The sequence below is a fragment of the Aquila chrysaetos genome, chromosome 8, assembly GCF_900496995.4.
Source record: "Aquila chrysaetos chrysaetos chromosome 8, bAquChr1.4, whole genome shotgun sequence".
Lineage (NCBI taxonomy): Eukaryota > Metazoa > Chordata > Aves > Accipitriformes > Accipitridae > Aquila > Aquila chrysaetos.
This window is the reverse complement of record NC_044011.1, coordinates 10717010-10743801: the sequence shown is the minus strand read 5'-3', so window position 1 is coordinate 10743801 and position 26792 is coordinate 10717010. Positions and strand designations below refer to the sequence as shown.

The window sequence follows — 26792 nt, the reverse complement described above, 5'->3', positions numbered from 1 at the left end:
TAAGATATGTACAGTGAGATTCTTCTTTGGTTTATATCATTGAATCGGTAAGAGGCTCAGACAACTCATAGAAAGTGAGAAGTATTCTCCTTTCTTAATTTGTTGGAAGCATAACATCTTGGGAAAGTCAACCTTAGGAAAAAAAGTCATTGTAGAGCCTAATATAAGATAGAAATACAGATGTCCAGTTACAGTTGAGTTTGGGATTTTTGACACGTATTTCAGAGGTGGGTAAGTCTATTGTCAAACATAGCAAACAGTAGAACATACAGAAAGAGGGTAACACACTGTCAGTTGGGTTTCTTGGCAATAACTATTAATTTATAGCAATTTAAAATGGATGATTATATTTATTTTATTTTTTTATGAATGATTGTAGCTTTAATATTGCACTTGGAATCTTGTATTTCTAACGTGCATACTGCTTTCCAGGAGAGGGCAGTCCATACCCAGGCTCAGTGGTTTTCCATTATGCTCTTAATCCAAGGAATATAATTGGAAACTCGAACGTAAACACCAGGTTTCATGGGTTGAGCACAGCCGAGACCCCAAGAGGTGACTCCATGCTGGACAAATTTATCTTGGTCCAGACAGACTAGAGGTCCTCCACTGTCCCCCTAAAAAGAGAAAGAACAGGATGATTCCTTCACAGCCCCATGTGTAAGAGTGGCCTTCTCACACGAGGCACAGAAAAAGAAGTACCTCTCGCATGTGAAGAGCACACAAGTTATAGGACAACACTGGAGCTCTAGCCAGAGAAGAGTTCTCTATTCATGTTGTTGAACACTGTTGTAAAGTCATCTCTTCCCATCATCCAAGTGGTACGTTTATTTTTGAAGTAAGGGGATTTGGTGAGAAGGAACCTGATTGCCCTTAGTAACTCAAACTGCGCTTCCTCCCTCACTCTCTTCTCTGAGGTCTTTATGGCTTCCTGTTGTTACTAGATGTTCCAAGACCAAGTGAGTGCATGCATTCAAGCCGTGTGTCTTAAGACATGAGTGCACACCCCTCGATGGCCTGCTTGCCCATCACAGTGGTTGTGCATAGGGTATCTGTGCTGTGTCGGCAATGGTGCTGACCTGCCGGCTGGGGCAGGCAGTCTGCTGTTTTCACAGTTCTTTACAGAGTCATCTCTAGCTTTTCAGGGAGGGAAGTTTCCATCTTGATTCAGTATGTTAAGCTTTTCTGAGCCCTTTCAACTATTTAAAGAAACTGAAGAACTCAATTTCAAAACCTAGACTTCTGGAGAAAGCCTTCATACCACACTTGTGAGGTGAGCTATTGCCAACCATATTCTTCCTTTTCAGCAAAAGGGAAGTCCAGCATGCATTTTGCCTCACCCAGTGTGATTTTCACAGGCACTGGCACTGATACTTGGAAGTTAGTAGTTCCTTTGGCCCTTGGTATGCCTGCATGGCAGACTCTACTGCGTTGTTCCTTGACTGCTAAAGGAGATGTCTCAGGTGGTTAACTGAGCTAGCTTGGACATTGGAGCTAGTGTAGCTGAGGCAAGCAAAGTGGTCTGGGAAAAAAAATCAGACCGTTGTCTTCCATACACCTGGCTCGGGCAGCCATGTGCTTTGTTGTTCAGGCTTATCTGAAAAATTACCTGCCCCACTTCCTAGCAGCAGACAAGGGAGCAAGGGAGGAGCAGAATCCATGTGCATTTTTCAGCTCACATGCCACATGGTGTGGCAACATCCTAAGGCTAATTCTGAGCCTCTAAAGGCTGGAAAGCAAAGCACTATTTGATTTGAATGTGCTTACAACGAACTCTGATGCTCACAGACTTCCTTACCTGGCAGCTATCTGTGCCACCATGAATATTCCCAGCACAGAGCTCGTGTTTTTTGACTCTACCATTCAAAAATTCAGGGCGGTTGCATATTTTATTCTCGATTACAGGGAAACCAGTTTCCTTTAAGTAGCCATCACCACCAGTTCCTTTGCAAATAAAACCAAAACCAAAACACAATAAATGACAAAGGTAACGAACATCTTCACAAAACAAACATCAAGATATCAATAAGCAGTAAAATAAGCCTAGTATTTGTGCACTGTGCATATACTTTCCATGCATAATATGAAGTGATACCAAAATCAGTATGCATTAACAGTATCATGGTACTTATCCCACTCTACCACCCATCAAAATCCACGCTGCACTGATTGACCTTCCTGCTCCCACAGTACACCCATACAGATCCAGTACCCACTGATATTTGTGGGAGTCATTCCAAAGCCAATTTATTTCTTTGTATCCGATTTTTCTTCTCTGTGGAAGAAAGGAGGTAGGAAGTAAACAGTTGAAAATGGCATGATGGGCAGAAACAAGGAGGCAGAGAAGGTACTGATGCTCTTCTCAACCAAGACAGAGTGGGAGGTTTTGAAAGTGAGAGTTATGTTTATATTTGTGTGAGATCTTCTGAACCAGGCTGGCTGGGAGAAAAAATCATTTAGGACAATGAGCAAACTCACCTTCATGTGCTTAAGAAATAGCTTAAGTCTAGAAAAACTTTGCTTCTGACTGTGTAAAAGCCCACTTTGGGGAAAAGCAGAATGGACGGAGAGATGAGAGTTAGCAGCTCCTTAGGTTTGATTCTCCTCTTTTAGTATTGGTTTAGGGGGTTTCAGTTTACATGGCTCTGAGTGATTTAGGAGAATCTAAATCAGAGGGAGACATTGGAAAGAATGGCAGTACCTGATGAATTTTGATGAAATAGGTATGCATGCAAGCTTGTGTGGGATGTTTTTGGCACAAAGAGAATACACTTTGGATACAAGTACATACCAATCTCCAGACACAGAACTTTCAGTTGTGTTAACTCTGTCTCACCTTTTGTATCTCCCCAGCCCGTGACATAGCACTCCTCTCTTCCTCCTAACACAGAATTTTCTTTTGGCAAACAAACTGGGATAACATGATTATTGATGATTGCTGGGCTGAAAGAAACAAACAAGAGACTCATACAGGAACAATTATTAGCACATTTCTCCCCGATACCACCTTCAGGTTTCTAAAAAGGTTTTATATACGGTCAGCCTTTTTTCTTTGAAATCGTGAACTTCAGGTAAAGGGCTTTTCTGATGTGCAAAACTGCTTTTGTTTTAGGCTCTAATCCCTCAGAATGTGATACACAAAAGGAAAAAATCTGAAATGGAGAACAGTTAGAGGTTTTAATACTAAAATTACTAACATAAATGCAGGACAATGCTTTGACTTAGGCTAATGCATAGCCAACGAAACCTAATTACAAAACTACTTAGGGGTATGAATTAGTGGCATTTAACACATAGGTGTTAGCTTGCTCTGTCTGCATCGAGTCTGACTATAAATCACTTTCAAACTGGACACGTAGTACACAGCAGAACCCAAGTCAGTCTGACTTGCCTTTGGGTGCAGCTAAGGCTAGGCTCAATTAAGAAGCCACCTTAATTGTGCTGACCCTGCATCTGTTTTGGACCTGCACTGCAGCCACGGAAATCAAAGCACAAGCACCATATGTTCACATCTGCTTGCAGCTTATGGACGTATTCCTTTTGATTGCACAGTGCCTCAGTGAGAGTTCAGATGAATGGAAACAGATGCAAGAAGGGCCATACTAGGTATTGCATCAAATGTGCATTCTGTTTGCCTGCATGCCGGCCAGACCTGCTGGAAGAAGGAATCTCCCCACCACAGCACAGGAAGAGTATGGGGTGACATCACGCTAATATTGCAACTTTCAATCCTCATTACCTTATCAAGGTAGAAGCATGTAAAAACACAGACTGAAATCTCTAGGCATTACCTCCTCCTACTCTGCTGCCACTGCCTCACCTCCCAGCAGCTGGCAACGAGCGAATTGCCAGCCTGGGTCACTGTCCCTCGCCCTCCTCCCCTCCCAAGGCAGCCCTTTCCCTTTCTGAAGCCCTGCAGCTGAATCATCTTGGTTTCCACTGGAGCTTCTGCAGAAAGGGAAGAAAGAGAGGGCCTTAAACCACTGATTGAACACAGTGTGTACAGAAACAGACATTTCCATGACCCCAGCAACCACTATTTAGTCAACTTGTCCCAGCAGAACGAAGGAACACTTCAGGTGAAAGGGTACCTGCTCAGTTTTAGCAGAGCGATGTCTGCCCTGTATGGCTCCTTGAACAATTTCTCAACATCTCGTTTTTGCACTGATGCCTCTGATGCTCCTTCTCTGTGTAATCCGAGGTATACTTTATATGCAGCTGGCCGTGAGGACCTATTGGAAATGATTGCACATGGTGAGCTGATGAACACACATCCAGGATGTAGACCACTTATGATGCTATTGGAAAACTTGCTCTGTCAAAGCTAGAAAAATAAAGCCAGCTTTGGCACAAACTTGATTTCTTAATCCCTTCTTATGGTACATGAAATCAAGTTGGCAAAAGTTATCACTCTCACTCTTTGTTTCCTCAGTCAAAACTCTGCTTTAATGAATGATGAATAGACTTGGCTCAATTCTCAACTGTTTGCAAGCTGAGTTGAGAGACTGCTCAGGTTTGTTATTGGTTCCATTTTGTTTCTCCTCTGATTTTCTATCTAGTGTAAGAAAATGCTGCTGCAGGCTATAACAGGTACTTACTTTTCTAAACAGTGAGCGGCAGTAAGGACCCACTGAGGGTCTATCAGAGTTCCCCCACAGAAATGCATGCCAAAACTGTAATAGAGCAGAAAGGCATGAAAAGGGCATTAGTTTAAGGTGGCAAAGTTAATTTTACTGCAGTTCATCAGCCAATCTTTCTAACATGTACGCCTTTACAAACTAAAGACATTATTCCACATTTTCATTAAGAATCAACATTTTACTTTCCTTGAACAATAGTTCTTACAATGACAGTAGTGTTGTGAGGACATTTTTATAAGGCCTTGTATGAAAACAACTAGATCTTTGTTCTTAACCGGTATTTCTATTACTGGAAAACCTTATGTGCAGCGATGTATACCATTTTAGAGATTCTGGGTTTTATCTAGCTCTGATTACAGTCAGAAAGCTCTGCAACTGGCCTTGATTCCTAGTTTTGCTAATAACTTTGCCAGTAGGATCAAATGCTTACATGGAAGGACCGATCAAAATCTGTACCAGCCGTACTTCAAACTGTTGCTTCTACTGATATGATACTGATTCTAATGTAGGATATAGTGACAGACTTAAAGTCATTCTGCTTTTTTGTGAAAATGTTTTTGAAATTAGTGGTTGTATTGATTCTATAGGTATTTATCACAAAACAGAATTCTTGGTTGTCTAAATGATGTTCTTTAAGATTAACACACATAATGTATAGCCTTGAGCTATTTTTAAATTAAAATCAAGTTTAGAATGCTGCAATCACATACTATAACATCCTATGAGAGGCAAAGTTTCCTTGCATGTAAAGTCTAACATAATGGGGAATGGCCATACCTTGTCCGGAGACTGATTTGCCAGGGCCAGGAGTGTGGATGCGAAATACACCCAGCAACAATCCTTTGAGCACACAGCTTTGGTCTGAACTTGGATTTTCCACACTCATACTGAGCAGGAGCTACAGAATAAGAAAAAAAAAATCACTGTAAGGAACTTCAGTGTATTTGCTATACATTCATTACGCGTTCAGAAAACTAGAAGGTGAACCTGCTACATTTGTCACTTCAGCTTTTGATTCTCTGCAGGCAATTATATACCATGCACCACCTATATTTTGTTAGGTTACCTTCATCTGGAACACTTAAAAATGCCTGGCAAATTTTTTTCACATACACTTCTCAGTAGTCAGCAAATTAAGCATGAATAGATCTACAGTCAGATAGAAAAAAACAGAAGGGCAAAGAGAAGGAAACAGAGAGAAAGAAAAAAGAAATTCTCCCAACATCTTTAAATGTACTCTTACAGATGCCAACAATGCAAAAGCTGCACTGGCAGCTGTTTTCCAACTAATCTTGGTGGTACAGCACGTGAAATTCAATCACTGCCTCCGTGGAGCAAAATTTTGTCCACTCTTATTTAGGATCTTTTGGTACTTCAGATGTCTCAAAGTTATTCAGAAAGCATAGTTCCTATTTAGCCATGGGAAACTGACTTTTATCAACACAGAATTTAGAACTTGTTGTCAGCAAAAGGAACTAACTTATGAAATTAAAGGCAATAGGCACATTTTCTTTAGCTGAACAACCGAACAAAAAAATTATGAATTTTAAAAAGAAATTGGGTCTTCAAAATGAATACAATAACCCTGTGAAAATGCCATTTTTTCCCCTAAGAGTCCCAGCCCAACACTTCAATGCAGCAGTATTTTTAGTTACAGTATATGCATGTTATAGAACATCTTCCTTTTTCTTGTTTGCTCCATTTTGGGGTTTTGATCAGAGCATATTTTCTGCTACTCACAGCTGAGAGGATAGAGCAACAAGAAAGTCACCCTTCTTTCAAGTGGGAACTACCTCTCTTCCTGGCATAGCTTTTATTGTTGATGGACATGAAAGGACTTGAAACCAAAATGTTGTAAAACTTCATCATTGTACACTTAGTTGCACCACCTCATTCAGAGTCCTGAATGCCTTGATTGCTGGTAACAAAGACAAGGGCATTTGGTTAAATATTTAGGGCCAGGTGCACTTTCCAGACATCTGATACGGTACAGTATCAGAGGAAGGAAAATCTGTTTACACCCAGGACAGAGCCACATGACCAGGGAGTGCAAAAATTTTGCTGGGCTAAGAGCATCCCTTGTTCAGCCTGGCCACACACACGCAGGTATGCCAGGTGACCAGGCAGGAGCAGGGGAAATTTCTGCAGGAACAGCCCTGTTTTGAAACACGTGGCAAAATCCCCATGAGCTTCAGGTACATCTTGTGCTGGGTTTGGGGCTTCCAAGGAATAAACACCATTCTTAAGACTTCAGGCACAGATTTTGAGCATCACTTCCTCACAGCCTTCATTTCCAATCTAAAGCTATTGCACTGTCTTAGATCAGTCTTTCAGATTAATCACTGAATGTCCTCCAGTTGTCTTAAAAGGTTACAGGAAAGGGAGACTCTAGTTTTTAAAGGAATAATTACGGCACTTGGGAATGTCACAGTACTCCCAGGCTTTTCTTGGGTCTGTTGTATAGCACCAAGGTCCATTCACATCTCCATCAGGATTCCTGCAATACTGTAACAAACAATAAAGACACCAGCTGTTAACCAGGTGACAAAAAAAGCCTACCAATGCATGATTCAAAATAAAATAAATTTGGGAAATATTTTTTTTACTTCCTTTTTGATAGCTATTTCCAATTCCTTTTGTCAAAATTTGTTTCATTTTTCTATTTGCTCTTTGAGTTTAGAAAGAGATAATAAAAATGAAGCCTTTTCAACTGTCTTCAGCCAGTAAGCTTCACTAGTGCAGGCTTGGACTCTGACCTCTCAAAAAATAGGAGATCTAGACCTAGGATGGGATTTTCTAAAGCACTAAACTGTTTGCTCCTGCTTCCACTGCAGTTAGTAGCAGTAGGGTCAGCCCTGATGTCTTTTCACACCCACTCTGGTTGCAGGACTCCGGGACAAGTGGGTATTGTGTAAGCTGCTCTTGCACAACTTGGTGATGCCTATGAGTCCCGGGGCAGGGGTGCAGTGTTTGCCCTGATGTGGGGTGCCTGGTTAGTTGAATCACTCTCTAGGTCTCACTGGCCATACTGACTGATCTCTGCTCAGCACAGGCACCTCATACAACCGCATGCTACCAGATATTTTTCTAGTTCCCTTCCCTACTCTGAAATATACCCCATGTCTTTGGAAAAAGGAGAAAATATCTGCTTCCCTTCCCCAAGAGTCCCTGCCAATTGCAAGAACCAAAAGTTTGTCAGGCAGCTTTTCGGAAGGAGTTTCCCCAATCTGAGCTGGAATTCAATACAGGGTATGTGATGCCATCAGATGATTGACTAAAGCAAGCTCTACAATCATGTACCTGGAATAAAAATAGTTCAAGCTGGCAACATCAAACAAGCTTTTTATATCACATACAGAGCTTGTTCACAGACCAGGCAAGTATTGTATATGGGATGTTACAAGTCTAGAGAACTAGTGATGAGTATTTGTGTTAGGACTAGGGGGATGAAGGTTAGAGACGGAGGATGACTTACAGGATGGGTCAGATGCATGTATATCCTTGTATGATGGGCTTGCGCAGAAGCTGGAGGGCTAGAGGGGGAATTAGTAGAGGATGGGGGCTGCAATCCGTCAGCTATATATCTGAAGGAACTTGCACTGAACGTTGGATCCACCGCCATCTCACCTGTCACTGTTACTACTGAAACCCATGACCCCAGGTGCTCTTTCTGGCAGAGGAGGCAGAGGTGCTGCCCACAGACCAACCCCAGTTAATCCTCAGTAGTAAGGAGAAGCGAGTGCCCATCTGAAGCCCCTTGGACATGCTGCAGAAGCATTCAACAGAGCTTCTGGGCATCTGTGTGTCCCACAGAAGTACAGACTGCTCATGTCAACAATTATTAGCACGATCAGGTTCTCGGATTGAACTGAGGAAAATAAATTAATTTACAAAGTCCTGGCATGTAATGCTTGCTGAGGCACCATGAAGAAGACGGGTGAAGCTCAATGACGACAAGTATTAAATGAACAGCTGCTTACATTTTTATCCAGGCCTGCTCTTGGATGAGTCACAGGAGTGAAATAGTCGTGGCTATGAGGTCTCTGAGAACTCCACTCTTGACAAGTCCTGCCCCTTCCAGTTTTTGCTATGGTGCCACGATAGTCTTTACCATTACCGTTAATGCAGTCTGTGAAAAAAGACGAAAAGGAAATGATTGTTAGCTGTGAGCTATTGGGCCACGTCCATACTTGGTGGTGGTGAAGCAGAATTAAATTTGAGGAAATACTAGTAGGACTCACACGTCCTACATAATATGTATACAAGGAAAGAAGGACAACCTAGTGTCAGTGATGGCTAACAATCACACTTTCATTTCCTTGCGTTTTGAACGTTTTCTTCATGATCATGAAAGTCATAAATCAAAGAGGCTTAGATTCAGTTGACCCCTTGTGACTCCAGAAGCCAGGACCACAAAGACCATGCACTCATAAAGTCTTTTCCTTACGGACACTGATATCTGTCCAATTCGACATTTTACAGTAGGTAAAAAGCAGTAATACGAGTTCAGCCAAAATTAATAGCCTTCTAATGAGAAGAACATGTCATAGCAAAACAATTAAAGCTGCAGTGCTCTAACCATCTACTGCATAACAAAGTTGCATCTGAACTGAATTAAAAAAGCCAGCCATCCTCTGGTGGCAAATGGAACCCTGGAAATGTGAAGGCATGGCACAGGAAAAGACTTTTTCAGAACAGCTGCCAGCAAAATGCTATCACCTCTATATCTGCTGTCATTGCTAGTAGCCTTCCCACAGTAGCCTGGAGACTACTAGCCATCTGTTTCCTTGTGTTTCCAATATTGCCAGATGTAGTAGATAAAAGATGTGACATTAATCTAAAATCAAATACAGAAACCCTGCTATAAAATTCTACAAGAAAGTTCAGAAAATGAAGAGAGTGGATACAGTATTATATTAAATTCTGTAATTATCTGGAGTTTCCTGTATTTCATCCTCATTAAATTCTTGATGAGGTTTCCCTAAAAAACAGCTTGCTGGTTATAAGCATTTCCAGGGAAGGTGCAAAGTATTCTCACCAGGATTTGGTTCCAGTGTTGTCTGGGGAGGTTTCGGTAAAGTCACTTGTACAGGGTCATCACACTTCTTCAGGTTGCAATACTCCCATCTCACACTGGGGTCAGTGGTGTAGCACCATGGGCGGCTATCGGCATCTGGGTTTCTGCAATAATTCTGCTTCAGGTCCCTACAAATGTAAGCATAATATATTCCCATCTGTGCCACTGCGCTGAGAAGAACTTGAAAGAACATTTTAGACAGCAGATCTGCTACAGAGTTAGCACAGATCATTTATTATGTACAGTGTGTGACAGAAATCCTTTTTCCAACATAAAGAAATCAAGAAACATGTGCAGACTATTTAAATATGTCAAATACTTATTCACTGATTAATGCTTATAGTAGAATACCGTTTACAAATCCAGATGTAAATGCACATATGTATATTAAAGATATAATTCTTTTTACTTTTTGAAATACATTAATAGCTTTTAAGAAGAAGAAATTTTTTGCATTTTGGAATAAATAGATAGTAAATATTAGGAATATTATCCTTTCCTCAAAGCTCTAATGAACTGCAGACTAGGAAGCAAAGACAAACTCATGAATAACCTCATGTATAGAAACAGTTCATTTCAGTATAAGGGAAAATTTATGATAACTCTTAATTCCTTTAGAAGCAATGTAGAAACGCACAGTTAATTAGTCTAAAGCATAATTTTGACAACTGTGGTTTGCTTCAAGATGAGGTTAATAGAAAATGTTTCCACATTAAAAAAAAAGGAAGGGATTATTTTTATCAAGTACACTCCCTTCCCAGCTTTAAAATCATTGTTGTGTAAAGATGATCCAAATCAAAACAAGTTCATGAATGGTCATTGTCCGATGAAACACGTAAATGGGAAATACACATACGCATTTGGGAACTGGTCTGCCGTTTTATTGTGTCGGTGCGGTGACATCGAGCTCCAGGCTTGACATTTCTTTCCCGTGACAGTGAAAGAAGCTGTGCCACGATAAGTCACACCATTGCCTTGATAGCACTCCTCAGTAATTTGAGCCTGCTCAGGCACATCAACAGCTGTAGTGAATAACAGAAACCAGTCCCTTGCATCTGCATACTTTGATATTTATACATGAGCATAGAAAGCCAACAGAAAACAACAAGCCATAGTATTCCACTGACCGCCACAGCATGCTCTCTGTAACAGAATCCTTCCCAGACTGTAGATCAAAAGAAGATTTTGAAAAATATTTGTAAAAATGTCATGATATGCTAGATTAAAAGCACTCGTACATCAATTTAACTGTCATGCATGGTGATTTATTTCAGCTAATGATCCAAACAGTTCACATATGGATCAAAACTTCTCCAGGGTGGGGGAATGTCTGTGGCTTTGCCACAGATGCGTGTGGAACAAGCCTGCCTTGTGTAAGGAGAATTTTCTTTTGATTGCTTTTTATGGAGTCTTGGTTCAGTGCTCTTAAATTATCTTTGGTTTTGCTTTGGATTCAGTTTTTCAGGAGCTGGCACGTAAAGCTAATTAACTTTTCCATGGAGGTGGAGGGAACCACCACTCGGCAAAAGGAAAAGACCTCTGTTACTGCAATTTTTCCTGAGCTGGGTCAGTGGGTGACTTAAAACTTCTGCACTTATCCACCAGACTGAACATACCATCCTGGGCTCCACACCAGGCTCAGGCGTTCAGCTGATACATAGCAATACTGAGAGTGACAGCAATAACACAACTAAGCAGAGCCACCCAAGATTTTTCAAAATAAACCGTGATGACCCTTCACTTCCAGATGTCCCCTGTTGTTCTTACCAGGGGCCTCCGGCTCTGCCCCATCACAGGAGGGGATGGTGCAATATTCCCACCGGGCGGTTCTGTTGGTGGTGTAACACCATGGCATCTTCTCACCATCGGGATTTCTACAGTAGTTTTCCTCTAGGCTCCTGAAACAGAAAACTTGGCTAAGAAAAGCCTCTCATGGAAACCTGGTAAAGGTTATGAACAACACGAGAATATACCTCTCTGCCCAGTTTACTGTTGTATTTATGGGTGGGTAACTGCTGCTGTAATTTACTGATGCCATTTACTAGATGAATAATTGCAATGCACTGGTGTTTCGGATGTGCTAAACCAGACACCTTGTAGATTGATGGATGAACTAAGAGATTGTATTTCATGTAGTACTTTGAGGCCAAGAGCAGCACAGCAGAAACACAGGGTGAAAGAATCTAGCCCCAAGCAAATATCATAATTGTAACTTTCTTACCTACGTTGCTTCACCTGACCAACAATACAGTAAAAGGATGAATTGAAGAGGGAAAAAGTCAGTCAAGCAGAGCTTGAAAGTCAGAAGAGGAGACACTAGTATCCAAGAACAAAGAAGTGAATAAAAAGAAATGTGCAAAAAAATTGAAAAGATGGAACCCAGCAGGTGATGACTGCTGGTGTAACTGAAGAACTTTGCAGTACAGTTGAAGAAAAATGAAGTACTTCTCGTGGACACTGAATAATGGAGAGGTTTCACTTACTTGCAGGGATAGTTTTCAGGAGTGCGAGCGTGTCTGTGAGGAGATTGAGAACTCCAGTGCTGACAGGTATTTCCTGATTCAGTAACAGATATCGTGCCTCGATAGTCTTCTCCTCTTCCTGATAGACATTGACGCCCTGGTGCAGGAACTGGTGGGGGTGTTGCTATTACAGAAAAAGGAACTGAAATTAAGCACTGCCTTCCAGACATAGTAAAAACCAAACCCAAACACTGTGAGCTTTTTAATTAAGCGGGCTTTTTAGCTTTCTTTGCAGGTAAGGTTTAAAGACCAAAACGTTTGGAAAGTCCAAAAGGTAGAGAAAAAAATCTAAAAATATCTTTTTTTTTTCTTCCATTTTAACATCTTCACAAGGCATTTGCATTTACAGCAGCTGGGATACAACACAACCAAGCGCTAGCAGCCCCATCAGAACAAAGCTGGAAAGTGAGCAAGTTAATACTGTGAATAAAACTGGGGTGAAAGTGGCAGGCCCATCAGTGATAGGTACAGATATAGGTGCAGATATAAAAGAGATGTACTCTAACTGGTGACAGTCAGAGACAGCAACGATGAGGTCTGGTGAGAAGACCCAAGGAAAAGTGTCGTGGCAAGGACAGGCCTTGGGGAAAAGGAAACTGAAAAGGTGAAGAATTGAATTGGAAGAGCAAAACAAAAGCCAGAAGATTTTCAGGAAGAGTGAAACTGTTTGACATCAAAAAAGGAACATCAGAAGAAACATCAGAACCACTGAAATGCCTGGTCATGGAAAAACACATCAAGGAACAGAGATGTGCTCCACGCAAAACCATTAGGAAAGCCTATGACAGAAATGTCTAGTCTCAAAAGAGCTATCAGAGGTTCATTTCAAGGTTATTTATTCTTTTCTTTGAGGTAAAAGTCAGCAGTTTTTTATTCTTTCCTTTATCTTTGGGCCCTCTTCTATTTGTTCTAGCTCCTTGCACCACCTTGAATGGAAACTGTCTAGATGTCTTTGTGCCTAGACATCTTTGTGTCTAGAAGTCTAGAAGTCAGACTCACTGCAACGAGGAACGTCACAATATTCCCAGCGTTTAGTCGGGCTGGTTGTGAAACACCAGGGCCGAGGTTCACCATCAGGATTACGGCAATAATTCATTTTCAGATCCTTCTCTGGAAAACTGAACAGGAAAAATATTTTTTTAAAAATGTCACTAATGGCTGTAACAATTATCCTGTCTGGGGCAGGGTGGTCTTCAGGCCACCACTGATGATAAAAAACCCATCACAGAGTCTGACTCACTTTTCTGGGAGGTATCCGTGAGAGTGAGGTTGCTGGGAGTCCCAACGCTGGCACTCAAGTCCAGACACCGTTGTTGCAACTACTCCGTGGTAGTTTTCTCCACTGCAGTGCATGCACTCCACTGTAGGATCAAGGCAGAATGAGGACAAGAGAGACAGAAAGTCCCTGAGGAACTGGTCCATAAACACTCATACTCATCTGACATGAAGCTCAAGAGCCTGATCAGAGCGCAAAGCAGAAGGACAGTCTTTTCTCTTGGCAAAGTAAAAGCTTATTTTTCGTGGTAAGATGACTTCAATGGGTTGATTGCATTTATAGTATTCCATTTAAAAAACCCCTAACATTATAGACTATAGTTTTTGAAAGACCTAAATTAAAACTGCTAAGCTATAATTGAAAATCTGTGCCTTGCTGCTGTCACGTTTTATTGACTTTGGCACTAGCAATTGTAATTTGGCTCAATTCTAGTATTATGATATTTGAATACACTCATACCATTTTTTTTATCTAGAGAAAAAAACCCCAACTTTGTATAGCTCTTTTGGGGGTCTTTTGATATCTTTCTTGTTGGTGTTGAAAATGTCTTTGGAAATTTCAGGTTGAACTAAACTCAAGTTTGGAACAAATACTTGATTAGAAATAAAAATACCTGAAAAACTTCACATTCTTAACACATCTTCCAAAAAGGGTAAGAAATTGGTGAATGTATTCTGACCTTCACACTCTGGGATGTTACAGTAATCAAATCTGGTAGCAGGATCTGTTGTGTAACACCAGGGTCCCCTTCCATCGTTATCGGGATTTCTGCAGTAGTTTTCCTCCAGTCCTGCAGTAGGATATTTTTCAGGTGTGTAACTGGAACAGAAATTAAATGGGATTAGAGAATAAGGAAGGTGTCCCAATTGTTCAGCTGAGGACTCTAAAGATGAAATCTTTATCTGAGGACCATTTTGTAGATGCTGTTCACTAGAAGTCTCCTAATTGCTACTGTGTGCCATTGCTAAAGCATTAGAAGTGCCATAGCTATAGACTTCAGGAACTATGGTGTCTCTAAGGCCAGTCATAACTTTAATACTTGCATTTCCTCCAGCTATTCAGTTTCCAGTAATTTTTGCTCAGCTGAGGTAGCATGTAGAGAAAAGTCTGCTCTGGGACATGTTCGCCAGGAGATGTGATGAGAAGATACTTGCTGAAATGTGAGAGTTCTCTGTAACCTGAATGCTATGCCTTCTTAATAGGAGGTTACTCAATAAACCCAGTTGGGTGTTTTTCATTAAATACAATAAATACTGCACTGTTAATTGTCTGTGGATTCGCTGATAAAACGATGTACCTCTATCTCATCTGCCGCATGTTATACCTTTAGCTAGGAGAAGAAGTTCTTGCCCTGGTGAGATTAATGGAAAATTCTTATTTCAGCAGAACCAGGTGCTTCCCTGTCTAATATTTTGCTCTTGTAAGGAACACAAAATTTAAATGCAACTGCCAAGACTGACAATGTCCCTGTTGATCATGTAGCCCCAATTTCAGGTCTCTGAGTTACAACTCAGATTAGAGAATTATCTTATTCTGGGTAAGTGTAGAAAAATATTTTATAAGAAGACTTTGAACACCAAACAAATTGCTTATAAGACTACTTAGCACATATAAATGGCTTAGCAAAATTTCAGAAAAACATATAAACATATACGAAAAGGCCTTACTTTGGTTTATGGGGGGCATTAGCAACCCACTTCTGGCATGGCACACCCTTCTGAGTTTTGGCTTCTGTTCCTCTGTAATCCACCCCTTTGCCCTTCTTGCATTCTAGAAGATAAACTGAAAAGATATGTGCTTAATTAATCAGTATCATGACATGCCCATTGGATTTTAACATATACAAAATCCATTTTCATGCTAATACATTTAAATACATTTGGTCATATTTTGACTTTCTTACACCATCAAAAGTAGACAGCTCACATTGTAAAAACCTACTAGTTATTTGATGTCTAAGTTCAATTAATTAACATTGAAAAACTTATGTGAAAGCCCAAAAGTTCCAAACCAGAATTCCAGAGAAATAAGTGTAATACAACCCAGCCCTTTTCAGAACATGCTATAGTACATTTAAATAATAAAATATGCTTTTAACATTTAAATATGCACTATAACAAAATAGAAACACATTCTTTTTTCATTGCCTCTTATGATGTTATAGTTATGCACAGCAATTAAAATCAAACCTTAAAAGACAGCCACCTGAATTCAGCTGTAGAAGATAGCAGGACAGAATCACAGATGCATACACATAGCATTTTACCAGTTTGATAAGCAAATTTTTTTAAGTTCATATAAATGCGGATGACATTGTTTCATTAAAGTTCACCACGTGATGAATGAGATTTAATTAATTCATGATATGCTAAAACAAGGACTCTCTGCTGTACAAGTTAAAATGGATAGTTGGTTGAAGGTGCATATTATATATGCTTTTGTACTCTGAGATTTTGGAACTTAATAGTACCTTCATGAAAAAAAGAAAAAGAAGGAGTGAAAGAATCAGCAATGAAATCCTGCCTTCATATAAGCCAAGCGGAATTTTAATGCTGAATAAGCCTGGGGTTTGTATCGGTAACCTTAAAAACATTAAATCATTTTAAATTATTAATCATTAAATTAAATGACAACTGAAAGCCCAGTGTTGTAATCTTTTCCCAGGAGGAGGGAGCAACCATAACCCCATTGGACCCTTCAAGATTTTCCTGGGAGGACTGAACAATCCCCTTTCCCAGCAAAGAGCTGGTGACTGCGCGGGGAGAGCAGGCTTGCAAGGGGTGGCTCTGCCAAGGCACGGCTGAAGGAACTCCAACCTTGACATGTTCCCTCAGAGCTTCTATGTCTGCAGTTTAGGGACAGTCACTGTCAGGCAGCATGTCCTCTGGCTTGGAAAACTAAGCAGGAAACTCTTTTAGCATTTCCCTATGCACAGGGCGTATTTCATCAGCCAGTTCCTCCTTTCTAGCTGCAATAAAGCAATCTGACTTTTAGGTTGTGACCTGGCTTGTCTCAATGTCTTTAAGGAGTGTCCAGATCAGGTATTTGTGGAGACCCAGTTATGCATCAGCTTTTCTCAGCATCAGAGTTATACCAAAGCTGATATACAAGCAGAAGTTTAACATAAATCTGGAGAGATAATGCCATTTTACACAGATCTGTCTTGTCAAAAGTGAAAAGAACTAATATTTGAATCTGAAATAAGGTCCAGCTCTTCTGTGGGCCGATAGATAGTTTAGATGTGGATTTATAGATGTACCTTTAGGCACGTCTTTATTTCAATATATATATATATGGGCAAGTTTACTCTAGGAACTTTAGCTGGAAGCCATTTGGTTCCCTCAAACAATTTTGCAATAAATTAACATTAAAAGCCTCAATAACTGAACACTGAATCAGTCAAGTGCTGACTCTTTTTGTTTGCGTAAACTTTTGACCGTTTATATAACCTTTAGGTTTTTTTTCTGTCTGATGATAAATAACTAACTTTGATCCCCAAACTCAACCCGTGTCCCTTGGGTTAACTATTTACAAACAGATATGTGGATAACAACTCCGAAATGCTAACTTTAATTCTTATTACTTTTTCTATTAAGCCAGGGAAGGTTAACTTTCTCTTTTATAGCACATACCATAGAAAAAATAATTTTAAAAACTGGGAATTTTATACCAATTGTCATCCTTTTCTTTGAATGCAGTGATAAAAAGCAATTAGGTCTTGTCAAGTAATTGCTTCAACTGAAAAAAATAAAGTTGGTTTCAGCAATAGTATTGCAAAAGCATCTGGGCATGTGAAAGGAATTTCCTTGAAGTATCAGCACAGCAGCAGCTGCTGGAGACAGTGACATAATCTGCCTAGGTAAAAGCTACATTTTCCATTCTGTTCTGTAACAACAGATTAAATGGATGTTAACATTAGAATGGACACATAGTTATTTGAGACTCTTTGCTAATGAAGAGATGAGCAACAGAGAAACCATCTGACACATACACAATAGGCTTTGTTTTTGATGTTCATGATACCTAGGCACATCTTTTGTTTTCAGTAGGTAGATGTGCAGTTTGGGGACATCTCTGTTATGTAAAACTACAGATTTTCACACCTTTACTGATGGAGTTCTGTTTTTCAAGAAACTAAAATCCATGCCTATGACTTCAAAAGGCTTAAAAGCATGCACTAACAAATCCTCACTGAATATTGCAGGACTCTCATCCGGGTTCTAACCTCAGCAAGTCTAAGGGACGTCTCAAAAATAAACCAGAATCACAGTCTAGCTCCAGATCACAGTACTGAAGCAAAATCAGTAAGGATTATTTACATGTAAATTATTTGTTCAGTCTTTAAGCTTTGTTACTTGCCAATTGATCCATTCAGTTTTCCTTCTATGATAGGAACTGCAGAAGATTTCTTAGCATTACTTAATCATAATTCAGGGAAATTCCCACCAGCTTCTGGATATAACAAAAATATCTTATGTTCAAAACATTAAATTACCTATTAGTTATATATACAAAAAAAGGTGGCTGTAGGCTTCAGAAAATATCAGGCTGAAAAGGACCCTCAGTGGTCTTTGATCAAACCCCCATAAAAAGCACAGCCAGCTTCTGAGCTGGCTGAGGCTGCTCAGAGCTTTGTCCAGTCAATATCTGCAAGGGTGGAGGCTCCACAGCCTCTCTGGGCAATGTGGTCCAGTGCTTACCCCCCCTTCCTGTGAAAAATTATTTTCCTTATACCCACAATGTCTGAACAAAATCTCATTTGGATGCTCAGCTGCAATCCAGCTGAAGCTATTGAACTACTACATACAGTCTTCTTGCAGGTGCTATACGCATAGCATTATCTTATCCTACAAGTCTTTGCAGGTCAACAGAGAAGTAAGGATGCAGTTTGCTGGAGCCCATTGGTATTTACACTCTAGTTATTGTGATTCTTGACTTTTGGTTAGAAACTGGCCTATTGAAACCACTGCATGACTTGCAGCAGCTGAGAACCTGGTTCATTTTTCCTTTTCATGCACCTTTCTTTGTTGGAGGAGACCAAGTTGGTAGATACTATAGTTTCCAATTTCTGAATATTCTCAAATGCATTAATTTTTTTTTTAAAGTTACAAATCAGAAAACGGTGAAAGACAATGTTCACGAAGTCATTTAACACAGACGAGTAGTAATTCTTTTCAAAGTTTACCACATCATCTTACATCTGAATGATCAGTAAGGAGATCTTTTCTCCCTTGTTTATTACTAAAGTCAGAGAACAACACAATGAAACTTATGTTATATTAAAAATAAAACACATTCCTTCTTCCCTGTATATAGCAAGAGCTCCGTGCTTGATTACGTAATTCAAAAATAGTCTTAAAACCCAATCATTTGTCTGTATCTAGCATAATGTGATAGATTTTTGAGATGATAAAAAAATGGGTAGTCACCATTTCTTACAGACAGATTTCCTATTTTCAGAAAAAATAGGAGATCAAATACACTTCAGTCAAATAATACTCATCTATGACAGAAATGTTCAGAAATAAAACATGTACAAAAGGAGAATACAAAAATTCACCACATCCATTAATTATACTGTAAAAATACAGATTATTTTCAGAAAAAGTTTCACCAAATTCATTAACTGAAGAGTACAAACCTCATATAATGATATAAAAGTACTATAAAAATAGATCATTTTTACTGAAGCATAGTTAACACTCTAATACTTCTGCCAATGTGTGCAACCAAAAGAAAGTTGATTTGAGTCCCACCCAAGTAAACTGTGAATTTTCTTTAGTGATACAAATGAAATTATTTGGTAGTTTCCATCAGTTTTCCTGTGGGCAAAGGTCTGTCTCAGAAACCATTGCCAGCACAAGTAGCTCCTCCTAGTACCCTCAGCAGCGATAGAGAAGATGCAGCTGTAGGTTGTTGCCTGGTTTAAAAGGAGGAGAGAAGGGACGCTTAAGCATTTCCATTACTCCCAGCACCTTCTGTGTTGCCTGAGCAACAGTGGTCTTTTCTGCCTACGGACTCGAGGATTTAGGGAGCAGGAAAGATGTCGGAGCACTAATCTGGGAAAAGAAATGGTACCACTGCTATACCAGCAAAGTGGCAAAACCCAGGTGTTAGGTAAGGGCTGACCTACCCGCCCCACCTGACCCAGTGAAGGCTTAGCCCCCATTTAAAATAGGGTTATGTGAGTCCCACCGGAAAGCATATCTCAGTGAAATAATATAAAAAGGACATAGACATACTTCTTTTTTCATAAAGAACTGCATTTGTTCTTCTGAATATCACTGCTGTTTTGGTGTTCTCAGCCAATGTTAAACACTGTTGGTCTTTACTGGTGAATAAGAAGGCCCTGTTGAGATTAAGAGGAGAGAGCAATGTAAGAAACAACAGCTGAATGTGTGCATTATTTTCCTGAACACCTTTTCTAGTGTTCAGGTTTAATTTTAGCAAGCACTGCACTTCAGTGATATTTAGGATTGCATGATGTTTCACAAATCACTGAGTATTGCAGCTCCCATTTTCAGTGGTGACTTTGACTCCTAAGTCTTTATACTAAGCTTAGTTTGAAAGGGAGCTACATGAACAAATTATGACAAGGGATAAAAAAGGTTTATAATGTGCCAGAGACTCCAGAGAACATGCTGAAGGGGATACATGAACAAGGGACCTTGACCTTATTTCAAAAAAATTAGCGGTCATTCAAGAAGGGAGATATTCTACAGTATTCAGCAGTTACCACAGAACAAGTAAAACACATCAAGCCAGGACCTTAAATTACCTTGTGATAACCATTCTGAGTCATCGTACATGAAGCAATGTAAGCACTTTGGAAAACACTGCCATTTATCTTTTCAGCAAGCACCTAGGCTGTAAGTCTGCAAAACTGGAGCAGATGGTGTAACCTTTACAATAACATCTAAGGAAAACACCTGACAGGCTAAGTAATTTCTACAGCTGGCTTTTCTGAACCAAAAAAAAAGCAATAGCAACATGGCATTCAGTGGGTAGGTGTATACCAGAAAACCAAATACTGACAAATCCCATTCTGTAGCCCTGCGACCAACTGGCATGGTCCCAGTGTGCCTGTACTTGTAAATTCACACAGCTTCTCCCCAAAGGAGAGGGATCACATCCAGACTCACTGCTGGCAACCAGGTCCATGAGCTGTCTGGGGAGTGCTGCTTGTCGTGGGTCAAAACTACACGGGGAACTGTTGCCCAAGCTCTCAGTAATGTTAAATTTGTAAGTAGGGATGTAGCTAACAAGCACGGTCCAACACACTGCTAAGGTGGGATAACAAGTCTGAAGTATTGATCTGAACTCATTGGTCTGAAGCACTAATGTGAGCGTGCTGCAGTGCTGGCCTGGTCCTAAAGCTCTGCCTAACATTTACCTTTCTTCGCCCAGATCCTTCCCTGCCAGATAGCATCTGTTCTTTATTGATTGTAATAGATCTCACATCATTAATTAGGGAGGCAAGGACAAAACACCCTGATGTTATTCCAGTGTCAGGTGATGGTAGGCTCAGACCCGAGGCAGAGGCTAAGGACTGATACTATGTCTGAATATGCCTCAAAAGGGAACAATAATCCTCTGCAACCTGTAAATATATAATCTGAATATACAGACCTGCCCTCTTTGCCTTCCTCCCTACCCTCCTGAGCCAAGTACTACTGAAGCTCTGCCCTTTCTTTCCAGAGAAGGGAGTTTTCAGAGAAGGGAGTCAAATCAAAGGGAACGGGTGACACTTCACGCACACAGTCAGCAAACCCCTGTCATCCTTCAGGGTTACAACTCTTTAAAATAAGCCTCATTTTCCCTTTTGATTTGAAACACAAAGTTATAAATACATTTAAAAAGTCAGCACCAGGGTATCCCTGCCTTGAATAAAAGCCTGATGGAGAACGAAGTATTGGGAACAGCCCTGCAGACAGTCAGTCTGCCAAGTACAAAAACTTTGTTTGAAATTACGTAAGTCCAAATTCTAGTAAAATTCAGAATAATGGAGGTATCTGCAAGATAATAGGTAATGCAACAAACATAAGCAATGCCATTATTGCTGTCCTAAATTTCCAAGCAATTAATTATGACTCTTTATTGCAAAAGGAGTGCAAAAGTCTTGATCAAACTGTGTCAAGTTGGTTTTCAGCGTGCCAAGCTGTGCATCAAGATATCATAATGTTTTCCAATAAAAATTCAACATAATTTTCTTAATTTCTCTATTTCTGCTGTCTTCATCCATATGTCCCAGGCATTCTGTTTCTATATGTCTTTTGTTTTTCCAGCAAACCTCAGACAAACATACTCCTAAGAAATCCCTCAAACGTTCAGACCGCTGATAAATAAGACAGACTGCTCCATCATCTGTAATGAAAGATATATATGGGAACCAGTGGAAATTACCTGCAAGTAAATTTATTTTCAGTTTCACATCGCTCCGCACAATCTTCTTTACTGTTTGTCCTGTAAATTTGCTTCTTTGGGTTGAGCAGCCAAGCTCCCTCTGTTCTCACATAGCTGTCTAGTATGTTTCCTTGCACTAAAAGAAAAAAAGAGAGAAAGAGGTAAAAATGTGAATGCTGCTATGATTTATTTCAAATGTTCATGTTAAATTCTTTGTCACCTAGTAGAGTAACATCATCATTTAATTGCTGGAATAATTAGGTAAATGGTGACAAAATATGGGTAAATCTTGCCTTCCTATTATGGTAAAGGGTAACATCACTGAATACCCAGTGTAGGGCAGGACAGAGAATTGGCCTGAACAGTGCTTTCTATCATTCTGAAAGTCATAACCAGTAACACAAACCTAGAGTATAAAGTGATGGGAACAAAGAAGATGACCCAAGGAATGAAAAAAAGTGAGGTATTTCAGAAAGAAAATATTGGGCACCCATACTTTGGAGAAAGTGGAGAAATGGAACTCAAGAAGGATGTGAAACGATGATTGTCTTTTGCTGATATCTACCCAGATGGAACGACTTCAGTTTTATCAGCCACCCCATAGCTGCCTCTATTCAAATGCTCTTGCAAGAAACAAGCCATCCTCAGTCACTGGGGTTATCACTGTGCTCATGTTCAGTTTATCATTTTTGTAATAACTCTGTATTGAACTTACTTAATAATCAAAGTAGCAGATGTTGCCCTCCATTGCCATGAATTAACACAAGACATTAATCTGGTAAATAAATTCACCTAACGACCTCTGGGCTACAGCTGCATGTGAAATATATAGGATACTAAAAAGTATAGCTACGTTTAGTGGTAAATGCCAGAAATGTTCAAGGACAATTCTTCTTGTAAAGGACTTTGCCGTTTAGTATTTTCTTTTTCTGTTACAGCTGCGCAATCTCTGAAAGCTTCGGTATAGTTCACAGCACTGTGACTTTCATGACTTCCAGCTGCAGGGTCATGTTGTTCCATGAGTCCTGTCATTTTTACAGTTTCTCTGTCAGATGAGCGTATGACTCTACTGCCAGCTGTTTGGCTCGGGGAGTTATCTGTTCTGCATGGTTTCAACCCCAAACCGACAGCTGGCCCATGGTCTTTGCAACGCACCTTAGTCCTGCTCTGTGCCCTGGTTTTGTGCCTGGCTTTAAGCAATTGCTAAATAAAAGGCACACAGGGAATGAACCACACCCCGGCTTCCCCCTCATGCGTGACGGCCATGCTGAAGAGACGGACCTCTTTCTTCATCTTTTTCTGACCCTTCTCTTCTTCGGTTGTCGCCCAACGCCAGCAGGAGGGACAGAAAGCAGCCTCGTCCCAGCCAGCCCCACAGCCTGCGAGCGGGGGGTCCACGGGGGTGTTCAGTGAAAGGTCTTCCAGGCTGAGGAAGGCAGCTACTCCTTTCCCTGAGTAACACGCTTTTGTAGCCTGAAGCAGGCTTGTGTGCCTCCTGGTACGGTTAAATTCCTTCACCTGAGTGCTAGCTCAGCCTGCAGTAGAGTATTTTTTTTAAGCTCATTTTGCACCTACAAGACGGAACTGAAAAATTAGGCACAAAAGCTAAATTATGCTTCCTCTCATACCATTGCAAACCCAGAGAAGTTACTGGAGGTTTTTTTGCTGCATGTAGACTAGGGAAAAGTTTGGCCCTAAGGGTTAAACAGTTTAACAGTGTGCATGAAAGAAAAGGATAGCTGCTAAAAAAAAAAGATAAGCGAAAAAAGGATACAATAAAATTTCATGTGACAGGCGCAGAAATCACTGATTCCACTAGTTATTTCAAAACAAAAATGACATTAAGAAGAAATGAGTTTTGAGAGAAAACATTAAACTAGGTCAAAACAATATCATAGGGATGCTGCAATGCTCTCCACAAGGACAAGAAATACAAGTAAAGAATTCCTATCATGGTACAGCTTCCGTGCAACCTTAATTGTGTTCTGTTTTGACACTTTGCAATAAAATTGTCATTATAATTACAGCATTTGATTTTTAAAATATTGACAGGGTCATAATTGATTTGGGTCATAAAAATATTTTTTCCCCTTTTCTGTTATAATTACATGCAGGGCATAATACTTTAAGAAAAAAAAATGAAGGTATATGCAAGCTGAATAAAAATGCAGTAAATTTTCTTGCTACCATTTTTCCTATGTCTATGGAATTTTTCAGTGTTAGAAAGATATTACTGCCTTATTCAGAAATGCAAATATTTACCGCCATTTGATAAAGGAATTGCAAACAAAAGCAGAGTATTGCAGACAAAACCCCAAATCCTATATTTTCCTCCTCTGTATAAAATTCTTACTTATTTGAGAAGTGAGTTTGATTTGAATGAGGCTGTTCTGCAAAACAAAGCTTAGAAACTAGAATTTAAATTTAGATGATAATTATTAACATTAAATAATATCTAGAATTTTTTATGCTGGGGCATGTCTATAATATATCTAGCTAAAACCTACCCATACATTTTTCTGTTACCTTTTTTATATTTTAAAACTACATTGCAAAATGCTTGTGTATTTTATTGTTGGTTTTTTTTATATGTGTTGGCACACTCATAACTATATTTTTAAATACAATCACAACAGTCTGTGTAGTTATACAGAAGGCCTGAAAGAAGATGTGCCATCTAAATCCCGTGGTTCATTGAAGTTTAAAGTTTTCAGGACAGAGAATATTTATTCAAAATTTCTGTATGAGTTACAATCTACTAACCCCAAAAAGATGTATTTAAAGAGCCTTACTCAGTTCTTGTGAGTTACAAATTATTTTATACTATCTTCTACAAAAATAGTCTTGCAGCACCAAAAATACTGCAGAAACTAATGCTGACCAGATTTTGGCCTCCCTATCACATGGAATGAAAAGTTTCCTGTTAAGACTGTGGCTGTGAAAAAGACTGACACTCTAGTGTGTAGAACAATTTTTCCTTTTCTTTGTGATTTTGTTTTTCACGATGCATTTACCAATTTTAAAACAATCAAAATAAGGATCATGGTACTTGGCAATAACAGAGAAAAGAAATAACCCTAGGAAAAAAGGCTGCTGAAACCAGAGACAGCCATGTCTCTGCAGCAAGACTTCGATAGGCTGCTTTCCAAGGGTGCCCCCATTTCTGGCCATGGCTGCAGGGAGCCATTTGTTCCCCACACAGACACCAAGGCTGTTGCTTTTCTGGCGTCTCTAACGAACACAACACTGGAACAACCACAGCTCTTGCTTTGCTCAACAGCAACTCTCGCTGGCCAGCAAACCCCAAATCCGTCATCGTCCAGGTGAGTGGCGACACAGGGATTTGGGGACCTCCCTTCACCAAATGGAGCTTGCAAGCATTTGGCCCCCATCTCACCTAGGCAAGTGGAAGGCAAAGGACTCTTACCTGAGCTGAGCAAGAAAAGAAAGAGAAAGGCGGCTTTGCTAATCCCCATTTTGGCCCAGCTGGTGGGTGCTGGAAGTTGTGTGTGTCGGTGCACAAAGTTTTATTGACTCGCACTGGAGTGAGGCGGCATCAAACAAACAAGGCAGGTAGGTTGAGTTAATCATTCTCCCATGCTGTGACCCCCTTTGCTGTGGTGTGGCCATTCAAACAACCTTGAATTGGATGGATTACCAAATCAGACTCAATGATTTGCACTGGATGCTGGGAAATGTGAAGGCACTCTCTTGTTTTGTGGGGCATGTTTTGTTCTCAAATGGTTAGGTCTTTCTTTGCTAGAGAATAGATAGGAATAATGTTGCTGGAAAGCATGGGAAATTGTGTGTCCAGGCAGAATTTGAACTTCTCCTGAGACTAGAGTCTCAATGGTAATTTCAGCCATGCATATCTGTATTGATTTATAAGGACCAACTTCCCTTTAATGTCAGAGTAAGCACAATTATCAGGTCCAGATAACATTAACTCTGTAAAATAGTTTAGTTTTACTTTTTTATTAAAGAATTCCTTCTCTCCTATGTTTCATTGACCTAGGCTTTGCTTTTTTTCTTCTGTTTGGGAGTAAGACTTAGAATTCATTTTAGTTCAATAGCATAACTTTAGGTTTAAGTCCCACAGACAGCTATTTAGTGTTTTTCCTTAGAAGACATTTAACCTCACACGGCATGCATAAACTCATCCTGTGAGGGTGTCAGACTTTGCTCATCCATGTGTTATCCTGATTTCAACATCATCTCACTCTACATTTCCCAAGTGGCCTTTGCCTTGGAAAAGTTGCACTGCAGCACCATTTCATGGCTTCTCTTGCATGTTAGGTCACTGGTGTTGCTTCAAAACAACTTGTTGAATCAAATGTGCTAGTGACTCACCAGAGGCAGGAAGGGGCTGAATACTGGATGAGGAAAAACAGGCTTGAATGGGCGTGCTGGGTCATGCAGTTCAGTCTTCTGCAATTGAAGGCAAAAAGTGCATAGATTCTTAAATTCCTTCTAAAAACTAGTGAGCCTATCCACTTCCTTGTTGTCCCACTTCCTTTAAGTAGAAATCACATTGTACTGAGGGCTTGGGATAAAGCTAGGGGTGCAGGAATAAATATGCAAAAGAGGCATTCTAGTATGGGAACCAGATGAGCTGTTATTTTACAGATTATGTGAAAAACTGGAGCTGACCCTGCTTGTAGTCCTGTGCTATGTTTCTCCTGTAGGGTGCTGTAATACCGTGTTATCTGGTTGTCTTCTGTGCTTGAAGCCGTTTTAATGCAGCTTGTGAACAACAGCAAAGCGTGGGATATCTGTAGAGGCTTGGGAGACCATTAACACTAGGCCAGAAAAACAAAGCAGATGGGCCCAAGAAGGGAGCTGGTGGGAGGTGGACTCAGCTCAGGGAAACTCTT

At 40.1% G+C, this 26792-nt stretch overlaps 1 protein-coding gene across 1 annotated transcript; it reads right to left on the bottom strand.

The window, feature by feature from the left end:
- On the bottom strand, positions 1 to 25458 carry PLG (plasminogen). Its single transcript, XM_030021405.2, has 19 exons — positions 25346 to 25458; positions 21919 to 22054; positions 19758 to 19864; positions 15183 to 15297; positions 14195 to 14334; positions 13480 to 13600; positions 13239 to 13357; positions 12201 to 12363; positions 11485 to 11615; positions 10574 to 10739; positions 9679 to 9845; positions 8621 to 8769; positions 7052 to 7145; positions 5418 to 5538; positions 4599 to 4673; positions 4092 to 4232; positions 2837 to 2943; positions 1799 to 1944; positions 1 to 617 (listed from the first exon to the last, which is right to left on the bottom strand). The coding sequence occupies exons 1-19, from the start codon at positions 25392 to 25394 to the stop codon at positions 456 to 458; spliced, it is 2409 nt and encodes an 802-aa protein (XP_029877265.1). The 5' UTR covers positions 25395 to 25458; the 3' UTR covers positions 1 to 455.
- Between the last annotated feature and the right edge of the window lie 1334 nt (positions 25459 to 26792).